General features: G+C 38.3%; 1 protein-coding gene across 1 annotated transcript; it reads left to right on the top strand.

The window, feature by feature from the left end:
• Window positions 1-727: 727 nt before the first annotated feature.
• SRP9 (signal recognition particle 9) lies at window positions 728-11,421 on the top strand. Its single transcript, XM_004375894.2, has 3 exons — window positions 728-909; window positions 5,699-5,767; window positions 9,943-11,421. The coding sequence occupies exons 1-3, from the start codon at window positions 838-840 to the stop codon at window positions 10,060-10,062; spliced, it is 261 nt and encodes an 86-aa protein (XP_004375951.1). The 5' UTR covers window positions 728-837; the 3' UTR covers window positions 10,063-11,421.
• Window positions 11,422-12,064: the final 643 nt, after the last annotated feature.

Here is a 12,064-nt window from a genome sequence, read left to right as displayed (position 1 = left end):
GGAAGGAACTTTTTTTTGGAAGGAGATGAAATGTTCTATATCTTGAGTGTGGCATTGGTAATATACATATATATACATATGCATTTGTCAAAATGCATCAAACTGCATCCCTAAAATGTGTGCATTTATTGTATATAAAATATACCGAAATAAACTTGATTAAAGCAAGAAACCCTTCAATGGCACCGCATTGCTGGAGGACAAAGTTCAAATTTCTTAGCATGGCATAAGTGATGATACGGCTTCTGCCTTGCATTTACGCTTCCTCCATCCCCTAAACCAAAGGCCGACCTATAAGTGATCATTCTTCCTTTGTGCTCCACTGACCCGACGTAAATGTCTGTCATATAAAGTTTTTGGTTGCATTCCTGTATTTATGTCTCCTCCCTCCTTCACTAGGCTGTGTGTGTGACGGCCGTACCCTGTCGTCTCTATTCTTGCATCTCCAGCGCCTATCACAGAGCCGTTCAATCTTTGTTGAAGGAACTGGGCTTTATCGTCTGTCCCAGAGGATAGCGGGACAGACGCCGCTCCTCCAGTCCTAACGAGGGCGCTGTGCTAGCTACCCTGCTCTCGGCTTCTCTGGGCCAGCTCCTAGAGCCCGTCGCTCCGGGCTCCGCCCCCACCCTGGCAACATTCTTTCTGCCCATTGGGCGAGGGTGCTCAGGGCTGCCCAATGGAGTGAGGCGTTGGTGGTAGGTGGCACAACCATCTTTGGGTGGCCGGAACTTCTGAGTGGACCGGTGGAGGCGTGGGGTAGGTGGGCTGAGCCGGTTGCACTTCTCCGCCTCCAGTCCCCCGGCCTTGCCTCCCTCTCCCTTTCTACCCTGGGCCAGGATGCCGCAGTTCCAGACCTGGGAGGAGTTCAGCCGCGCAGCCGAGAAACTCTACCTCGCCGACCCTATGAAGGTAAATCGCGGGCAGGGAGCTGGTGGTGACAGCCCGGGTCGAATGTTGTCCCTCCGTCCCCTCAGCTTCTCTGAGCATCCTTAGCACCCTAGGAAGTTATGGGAGTGAGTGGAGACATACGCCGCTGAAGTCTGATTGATCCTGTTGTTTCTTGTCCCTTTCACCCCGATCCAGCGTCGAAGGGACGAAAGTCAGGGACGTTTCAGGGCCCTGAACAGGTCTACTTTCTGCCTCCTTCCGTCCCCAATCCCTGAATTCCCTTTTGGGTTTGGTTGGTTTACGTGTCTCTAAGGCCAGGGCTCCTCCCCCTGCAGCTTCGGCCACCAGTTTGGGGCTCTTCCCGTGAAAACGGTGGTGATGTTTTTTGCACCGCTCAGATATTTTTGCAAGGCCCCTATTTGGAGTTCCATGGCTTTTTGAAAATATAAGAATGTATATACCCTTTTTTTCAGAAAAATGCACATATGTAAATGTTTGTAAACAATTTTAGGGGGCTCATTGATGCCTGAAATCCACTCATGGGCCCCACAAAATCTATGAGAAGATGATGCTAGAGGTGAGCTCAGTGTTAAGCAAAGAAGTCCAGTTGATGGGAGTTTAGCATTGAGGTCCTTTGATTTTTCTTCTCGTGAGTTTTTACTTTATTGTCATCTATAAAAAAAATTTGAGGCAATTCCTTGTTAATTAAAAGTACTTTTTTTTTTTTTTTTTACAGTCAGCCTTTTTAGAGAGATTTTATACTGGGAATCCTGGTTATATATGATATCCTTGTATTTTCTGACTACAGTAACTTAGTCTTGTCCCTTCTGCTCCATTTACTCACTGTCATTAGGTTCTGTGGGAGAACAAAGGTAAGATTCAGCCCCAACCCTCAAGGAGCTGGTATCATTGGAGGGTATTATAGATATACTGTGTTGTGAATGTACCGCTCAGAAAAGAAAAACTTTAAAAGCAGTTAAATGAGGGCTCAGGATATGATGTACTATGTGAGGTTGTTAGTGATCATTAAATAAAATGAAGTCTGTTTTAAATGCAGACATCAGTGGGCTGCTAACCTGTAACTCTGATACTACACACTGTTTATAGTGAGTATCACTTTTAACTGTGCAGCAAAGTATGGTGATGTATTGAATAAAAATAGCATTAGACACATTGTAAGAGCTAGAGTAACAAGAAGCTGTAACATTTTCAGGTCCATTCTTTGCAATAAATTGATAAATGATGAAGTGAATTAGATATTTTTGAAATCGAGTAGTTTGTTCATGATTCTGGCCCATAATTTACGGCTCCTCCATTTGGTTGACTTCCCTTGTTCGTACGGCCATTTGTTTTCCTCACCCAAGCAGTGTACCACGAGGACCATATAGGATTCCTGTCTTGAAGTATCCACCCTGTAAACTAAAAATATTTGAAAAGACAATAAAGAATATATGAATTCACATCAAGAATAATTGTATTTTAGGGTGTGTTGGTAGTGGGAGGGGAAATGAAAATAAAATGGTAATAGTAGAGCATTGCCGTGAACAAAGCGTGTCTGTAATACGCAGGAGAGGCAGAGCCTTTTAGCTCTTTACCCAATCAGAAAATTCTAGTGGCTTAAAAACTTCTGCATCCTCTTGATAAAAATCCACTGGATTTTTACTCTGATCTTTTGGTGCTGAGGGGAGAGGATGAGTGTGTGTATAGGGAGTTGAGTAACAGTTTTATTGAGTGCCATCTGTGTGACAGGCATTTTACATATATTGTCTTTATATTAACAGTTACAGTAATTTGTTGATGTAGAAGTTAGCTCCTTTTGCAGATGAATAAACTGTTTTAGATAGATTAAATAATTTGCCTAGTCTCTAAGATATTAAGCTAAAATTTGAACCCGGGTCTCTAAACCTCAAGACCGTGCTATTTTTACCAATCCATGCTGCCAGCAGAGCTAAAGAAGAAATGACTTTCTGTCAGAACTCTTTGAAATCTGTTTTCCAAATTCTCTCTTGCTCTCTCCCCATCACCTTTTCCTATTCTCATTTGCATTGCTCTAACTGCAGATGCTACTGCTGTAGGACCATTATAAGGACCCCTTAATTGGCCTGTCTGTCTTTTATCCCTTCTCCATACTCCCACCAGAACTGTCTAAAAAACAGAAATTGAATTCGCTCAGTCTCCCGCTCAAAAACTCGTTCTTCATTGATTACTGGATAAAGTCTCAGTCCAGTTGGGCTCTCATTTTTCTGGCTTTGTCTCCCACCATTTTCACAGAACCTCACCTCTATCCTCATGAAACTACAGAATTCATCTTATCTTTGTTCAGACTGCTTTGTCAGCCTTTCTCCTTCGACCTTCTTCCCTAAAGGAGGGGGGGAAGCATCTTCAGAGGCAACTCCATGAAGCCTTTTTACACACAGTAAACATTTGTTTTCTCTTTTAGCATTTTACCTGTATATGTCTTTATAGGACTTTCATTCTGTCTTGTGTTTCGGTTATTTTGATTGGTTGAATTCAAAGGACTAAGGTGCACCTGACCCAAAGCATGATATTTTCATTCGCCTCATATGCATATAAAAGCTGGAAAATAAGTAAGGGAGACCGAAGAAGAATTGATACCTTTGAATTATGGTGTTGGCTAAGAAGATTGAATATACCATGGACTGCCTGAAGAACGAACAGATCTGTCTTGGAAGAAGTACAGCCAGAATGTTGTTTAGAAGCAAGGATGCAAGACTTCATCTCACGTACTTTGGACATGTTATCAGGAGGGACCAGTCCCTGGAGAAGGACATCATGCTTGGTAAAGTAGTGGGTCAGCGAAAAAGAGGAAGACCCTCAATGAAATGGATTGACACAGTGGCTGCAATGGTGGGCTCAAACACGGCAACGACTGTGAGGATGGCACGGGACTGGGTAGTGTTTCGTTCTCTCATCCATAGGGTCTCTATGAGTCGGAAGCCACTCAGTGGCACCTAATCAACCTACCAACCAAGAGGGCAAGAACCTTGATTTCTTTTTCCTTCTCTGTGGTACCTGACACAGTAACAAGTGTGACTTGTTACAAAGTGGACCTCTTGTAGCATCGTAGACCTTTTAACTGTTCTCACTTCTCTTGAAGCCAGTGAGTCTTCTTCTGAAAGTTGAAACTTTACATAGTTGTCCTGCTTAGCACCTTTTAAGTTTCAGTTTCTTTTTATTTCTGGGGATAATTGGTTGTTGTTATTTATATCTGTTTGAATGCTTGATGAGTTCCCTTTCCTTCCTGACCAAGACTAGTGACATTTTTCTGCAATTCCAGGAGAACAAGGAGCATAATGGGAAAAACTGAGTTATAGCTGTATTAGCCCTTGTTATTTAGTTTCCAGAATTGTCTGAAGGCTTCTGGTACTACATTGTAACCGTTTTTAAATTATGTTCCTGCTTTGGCTTGGCTTTGTAGATTAGCAATTTGTAAAACGGCTAAATATGAGCTACTTATATTGGTTAGCAGAAAACTCACTCTACTGCAATATACTATGCTTGAATCCATCATTAAAAGACAAAAAAATTTCCACAGAAGTTGGAAACTTTATTGCACTATTTCTTCTTTTATAGGATTATGTTGTTAGATGCCATCAAGTCGGTTCCGACTCATAGTGGCCCTGTCAACAACAGAACAAAACACTGTCCAGTCCTGCACCATCCTCACAATCATTGTTATTTGAGCCTATTGTTGCAGCCACTATGTCAGTCTATCTTGTTGAGGGCCCCCCTTTTTTTCGCTGACCCTCTACTTTACCAAGCATGATGTCCTTCTCCAGGGACTGGTCCCTCCTGATAACATGTCCAAAGTATGTGAGACAAAGTCTCGCCATCTTCACTTCTAAGGATCACTCTGGCTGTACTTCTTCCAAGACAGATTCGTTCGTTCTTCTGGTAGTCCATGGTATAGTCAATATTCTTCGCCGGCACCATAATTCAAAGGCATGAATTTTTCTTTGGTCTTCCTTATTCATTGCCCAGCTTTTGCATGCTTGTGAGGTGATTGAAAATACTGTGACTTGGGTCATGAGCGCTGGTGGTGCAGTGGTTAAGCTCTCAGCTGCCAGCCAAAAGGTCAGCAGTTCAAACCCACCAGTCGTTTCTCTGGAGAAGGATGTAGCAGTCTTCTTCCTTAAAGATTACAGGCTTGGAAACCCTATAGGGCAGTTCTGCTCTGTCCTTTCGGGTGACTGTGAGTCAGAGTCGACTTAACAGCAAAGAGTTTATAGGATTATGTTGGTATCTAAATGATGTCTTGGCTGCCTAACTGTAGAATACTAAACAACAAAGAAGTGTTATGTAGCATGACAGTATAGGTGTTATTCTAGTTTTTGGAAAAGTTGTTGATGGAGGTTTCTTTTCGATACAGAATTCTGTTTTTATATGATAATGCATTAGGTCGTGCTCCTATAAGGTCGCTGTGAGTCGCAATCGATTCCACAGCAACAGGTTTTTGGTTTTTGCGTGATTTTTCTGATACTTTAGTCTGAATCCACCCCTCAGGGCTTCGTCGCAGGGAAAGTATGAACTATGACTGCAGCACTGTTTCCTCAGGGATGGATCTGGACCTTTTAATTAGCCATTTAAGATTTAAAAAAGAAATTGTAGCAATAGGGATGAACTAAAATGCTGTTTTCTGCTTCATTACAGTAATGATAAGCTTACAGTAAAGGTACCTTTAGATGGTTATTAATTCTGAAGGGATCCTTTTTAGCCCATCTGAAGACTAAATTACTTATGAGAAATGTCATCTGTCTTCACTGTTTCTAAATATGTATTTTTATTTCAGGCACGTGTGGTTCTCAAATATAGGCATACTGATGGGAGTCTGTGTATGAAAGTAACAGATGATTTAGTTGTAAGTATACATTTTTATTGCATACTTTCATATTACTTTGAGCTACCAGCAATCATTTATTTGAAATTATTTAAATAGAATTTATGCAGATTATCCCTTAGGATGCTTATTTTGCATTTCATTCCAAAGTTGAGAGCTTTCATTCTAGAAGCTACTTCTATAGTCTCTCGAAAACTAATTTAACTTGCTTCATTAATGAAGTATGTCAAGTCTAGCCTAATAATTGCTTTTTTCAGACCTTGAGCAAGAGGATTATAGAGACCAAAACTAGATATAAGGGGGTAGAGGTTTCATTATTGGCATGTGAGAAGTAAGTGGTGGAATTTGAACACAGGTTCTAGGCTTTATAGGCGTCTGTCTCCTTTCCTGATCTGCCCGCTCTTATCACTTCCTCACATCCAATTAATTCCGTAACCTTCTGCCATCTGGTTTCTACATGCAGTATTTCGCTGAAATTGCTCTTGGTGAGGTAGCAGCCCCTTAGTTTTCAAACACAGTGGTCTCAGCAGTTCAGCTCTTACTTGACCTCCTTGTCGCCTTTGGTACAGAAAACCACTCTGTGATGAAATGATTACTCCAGCACCTATGGCTCCGTTTTATTTTGGTTTTCTTTTTCTGTTTCCGTTGTCTTGTTTGCTGTTTCTCTGATGTGTCCCCATAAATGTTGCTTTCCGCAGGATTCTGTCCTTGGTCATCTTTTCATACCACTTCCTCTTTTGGAGCAATCCATTCACAGTCATTGAGTTCACTGACTGCTTGTATCTATGTCTTTATCTGTATTTCCAAATATGTATGTTTAGCTCGTATTTTTCTTCTGAGTTCCTAAGCATTCTTACCTCACATACCCCTTATAATTAACCTGTCCAGAATAGAGCTCTTCTCAGACTGGCTCCTTGTGCTTCCTAGCTCAATTGTACTATCGTGCAGCTAGAACCTGGGAGTTCCCTTTGATCCCTTTCTTTCCCTCATTCTCATGTCCACTATTTCTTCATTTGACAAACTCGTATTGATTTCCTGCTGTGTACCATATACTTTGTTGGGCATTTGGAATTAGTGATTCAAGTTCCTTCATCTCTTGTTTCCTGTCATGTCCTTTCCCTCCTCACTGTCCCTCTCGAGTTTAGGATCTCATCATTTGCCTGGATTATTCGAATAGGCTCCTAATAAATGTTCCTGCTTCCACTTCATCCTTTAGTCCATCCTATACTGCTGCCAGAATAATTCCTAAAAATGCAAATTTGATTGTTACTGCCCTGCTTAAAAGTCTTTAGTGACTGCTCATTACCCATTACGTGAATGCTGCCCTTACATCCCTCTAATCCCCTTTCTGCATTACTTAAGAGCTCCTTTAGTATGCCCTGCCATCTCAGGTCTCTGTGCTTTTGAACATTCTGTGTCCTCCTTTGGGTTGTTGAATCCCACTGTGGCTCTCACCCCCACTGTGGCAAGACTGCTGCTGATCTTTCAAAACTCAGCTCAAGAGGATTGCTTCTTCTTTTGCTTTTCTTTTTGTCTCTTTTTGTGCTGTATCACAATTGTTTTTTCACGTTTGTCTTTTCTAATAGACTGCAAGCTTTAAGACAACAGAGATCAGTAATAGACTTAACTTGTATTTCTAATGCCTAGCATGATGTCTTGACCTAGAAGGTACTTAGGAAACTTTTTTTTCTCCTTCATTCATTTTCTATTCTTTCAGTGAAAACATTCTTTTTTTTTTAAATTGGGCTTTAGGTGAAAATTTACAGCTCAGGTTTCTTAAACAAAAATTTATACACACATTTTTATGTGACCCTATTTGTTATCCCTATAATGTGACAGCACACTCCTCCCTTCCACTCTGGATTTCCCGTGTCCATTCTACCAGCTCCTGTCCTTCTCTGCCTTCTCATCTTACCTCTGGACAGGAGCTGCCCATTTAGTCTTGTGTATCTACTTGAACTAAGAAGCACAGTCTTCATGAGTATCATTTTATGTCTTATAGTCTAGTCTAATCTTTGTCTGAAGAGATGGCTTCGGGAACGGAGGAAACATTTTTTTAATGGATTAATTATTTTAAACATTTTGTAATGTGTGATTTTAAAAATTGCTTTTGTCCTTGATTGTATATTATACTATATGTGTGTTCAAGGTTCCATTGTGGGATTGCATGAAGTCATATCTTTTAATGATTACCATGTTTTTCAAGAACTAGTTGAATTGGTGAAGTAGCTGGAAATATGAAAAAGGAGGAGTAAATTGAGGTGTTGTGTGTTAAACTTAGATTGAAGAGATTTGAATCCTTGCTTAGCCATTTACTAGCATTTTGACCTTGGAAAAAAGTAACCTTCTGGGTCTCAATTTTCCTGTTGTAAAGTACCATAGTGATAGCACCAGCTACTTACCTTGTTGGGTTGTTGTGGGAAATAAACAAAATATGTGAAAGCACCTAGTATGAGTACCTGCCACTTAGTTGATTTTAATTAATGTATTCTTGAATCATGAGCATTCACGATTTTAGAAGAATTTTAATGGTGTCACAGAGTGGATAGGTATATCAGAGAAACTGATACATCCTGTTTTAAAAGTAGGGGAAAATGTAGAATTGGTTTTTATATGGAAGGCTTTATTTCCAAATAATGGCTGTTTTACCCCCATCGTACCATACATGGAGCCCTGGTGGCGCAGTGATTAAGCAATTCGGCTGCTAACCAAAAGGTTGGCAGGTTGAGTCCATTAGCCATTCCTTGGAAACCCTATGGGGCAGTTCTACTCTGTCCTATCGGGTCGCTATGAGTCGGAATCGACTCGACGACAATGGGTTTGGTGTTTGTTTTCTTACCCAAAGTAATGATTAAATATAGTTAAGAATCCATGGTAGGCAATATCAGAAAGAACTGTATTTAACATTGTTGAGTCGTATGACAAGATCTAAATATGCAAAATACTTTTTGTTCCCTTCCTTAAAATTACTGAGAAACTAGTCCATGTCTAGAAGGGACCAAAGATGCAGTCAAATCCATCCTTCTAAACAGAAAACATAAATCAGCCCCAACAGTAGAAATCTGTTTTCTAATGGATCTTGTAAAGAAAAGTTTGTACACTTCTGTCACTAACTTATTTTAATAGCTAATAATTTCTTCAGAAAACTCAGTCTTAGACTTCATTCATTATTACCACCATGTTGCTTTGACTTTTTTTATAATCCCATTTATGCATAATTTTTTCTGATCCCATGGCTGATTTAGAATTCTGTCCTCTATGGACCTAAAATCTTTCTCTGTCATAAACTGTAGTGAGACGGTATATACATTCTCTCACAGCACGTGAACTAAAATTTGAATGATCATGATTATTATGGCCTCTTTACAAGACTGCCACACGTGTTTGTACATTGTGTGGATAAAAACAAGATAAAGTGAATGCTTTAAAGGCTAAGTGAATTCATATCAGCTGGACATGATTAAGTTGAACTCTAAATTACTTAAATTGATAAATATTATTGCAGGAATGAACCCTCAACATGGGCTAAAGAAAAATGAACCTATATTTCAAAATGAGGAAAAAGGCTGCCAGCTTAAATTTGATGTTTTAAAGATTCTAGAACAAATGATTTTATGATCAGCCGTAAACAGATCTTAAGTATATATTTAATGAAGAAATTGACTTAGAGCGAGGAAGAATTTGGTTAACTATTAGGGACTTTTAACAACCTAGGTTTAAAAGTGATAAATACATTCAGAAAATCAAGGTTTGACAGATTTATCTGGTTATAATTTAGGGTGTTGACCAGCAGCTATAAGCAGGGGATTCTAGATCTTTTATTTATTATTATTATTATCATTATCAAATCCCCAGTTTCACAAATAGTAGATCTTAAAATTTCTATGCTTTTCCTAATATATGTCTTCTCATCTACTGCAGGATTTTAGACATTACTTAACTGGTCATTTTTGAGAAGGTTCTGATAAAGTTCATTCAGTTTTTCATCCACAGCAATGGCATTTAAAATGCTGTATTTAAGGAGTGTAGTTGCTAGAGGTTTGGAAACTTGAATACCCTTTCTTTAGTATGGTCTCCAGAGAGAATACAGCAAAACAGTGGTAGGAAAGGCTTTAAAAATTTTCCCCAACTATGCTTTCTACGTTGTCGATTCCTAGTTTCACATAATTAATGTGTACTTTAAAACTTTTTGACAGTGTTTGGTGTATAGAACAGACCAAGCTCAAGATGTAAAGAAGATTGAAAAATTCCACAGTCAACTAATGAGACTTATGGTAGCCAAGGAATCCCGCAGTGTTGCCATGGAAACAGACTGAATGGTTTGAAATGAAGACTGTCTTGTTTTAGGAAGTAAATATCTTTTGAATTTGGGAAAGTTTTGGGACAGAAAATACTTTATGTAACTGAGTGGGTTATTCAAGATCTGATCAGTATCTGAGAGATCTTTTTTGTACTTGGTTTTTTAATGTTTAGAGAGCAAGAGAGCCTTTATTTATTTTTTGGAAATTGAGCAAGATAGGCAGCTAAGAAAGTTTTTGCGAATTATATTATGTTAGGCAAAATATATAATTATATCTCTGGTAAATTGGTATCAATAATTTGAAAATGAGGTATCAGGAGAAGCCAGTTGTTCCTTAAATTTAATCTATCTTTAAAAGAAAATTACATGTTAACATTTTGCTGGATTGACATTTCTTTTGGAGCATAAAAATTTGTGCTATTAATGACCAACAAATATAAAATAGTCACTGGAATTAACTATGCACATAGTATATCTAATTATGTATAGTAGTATAATCTCAATTATATCTAAAAGTACTTTTGAGTGACAGGTATGCTTTACCTTAAACTTTCCAGATTTAGACTATATTTTTGAATGTAAGGGATTTGTATTGTGATTGCTTGTTGAACTATGACTTACTCTGAATCCATTTCTCAGTGATCAAAAACAACCGTAGTTACTTTGAATGGTTAAGCTGAATGATGATCTCTAATGGACTGAAATCACCATATTACAGGAATATTTACTGTGTATTTCCTATCTATAGTTTCTCAGAAGGGCTAAGGATTATTTGAATTGTTAAATCTTTGCATACCTCCATGACACCCCTCCCCATTTTTTCTCATGGTGTTAAGCATGACTTACAAATGTTATGTTTTCCAGTAAACCAGAGTGTGGTATTATTTGATATTTATTTTATATTTGTAACCTGAATTTTACCACCTAAATGTAATTTTCACATGTTGATTCTTCAAGAGTGAAATGAAGGGACTAATTAAAATATTTTTTGTTAGAAATTTGTCATGTTGAGCGACACTTTCATATGGAAAGTTCCATTATCAGTATGAATTTCGGCATGTTTCAAAGAGGTCAGCAAATAAAATATTACTCAAATATATATTCTGTTGAAGTTTTTAACTTCTCAAGAGTTAATGATTTCTTGACTGGGACATACTGTATTCATTTAGTCTGAAGTGAGCCTAATGTTACTGAAAAAAAATGTCTTCTTGGATTTTTATTTCTCAGCACTTATACTATATGATTTTTTTCTGAGCTGTATGTTGACAGCAAAGTTGTTTTCTTGAATAAGGGAAGTAGCATCCAATTGTGTAGTGTAGTTTTAATAGGGTCACTGAGGTTCTTTTTGGCCTTTTTCTCATTTACATCTTTCACTTTTTTTTTTTTTTTTTTTACATCTACTTTTTAACACTACTGTATAAAGATGATCTGGAAGAGTAAGGACTGCTCAGTTTGGTATTGTATTCTTTGAGTCATTGTACCTCATAGCAGAGTGGTTAAGAACAGAAGTTCCAAGTCAGATTACCTGTGCTGGAATCCTGGTTGCATTACTTCCTAATTCTGGGATCTTAGACAACGTGCTTCTCTACCCCACCATTTACTTCACTGAAACCAGGGTAAAAATAATACCTTCCTCATAAGACTGTTAGGAAGATTACATTATATAATTCATTTTAAACTCTTAGCACAGTGCCTGGAATATAATAAGACTGAATAAATGATAGCAATGGTTATTACTATTATTATTTCAGGGGAAAGGGTAACCAACTCTTTAGGTTTTCTCATAATTTTTAATTAAGTAATTATAGGTAATATCTGCCTTTTCTGCTGAGCAGTGTCTATTATTAAATGCCCTCTTTGGTAGTTGAGAAGCAAGACAAGATTGCCCCATGGAAGCTAAAATTCTTAAATATAAAACTTGTATTTATTTGTGTCTGCACAAAATAAAGTTATTAAATAAGAGGACTAGTTACCTAAATTGTAACTAGTACGTAAAAAAAAAAACTTGTTGCCATCAG

This window comes from Trichechus manatus, unplaced genomic scaffold, assembly GCF_000243295.1.
Source record: "Trichechus manatus latirostris isolate Lorelei unplaced genomic scaffold, TriManLat1.0 scaffold00039, whole genome shotgun sequence".
NCBI lineage: Eukaryota > Metazoa > Chordata > Mammalia > Sirenia > Trichechidae > Trichechus > Trichechus manatus.
The sequence above is the reverse complement of the archived record's forward strand: the minus strand, read 5'-3'. Positions and strand labels throughout refer to the sequence as shown.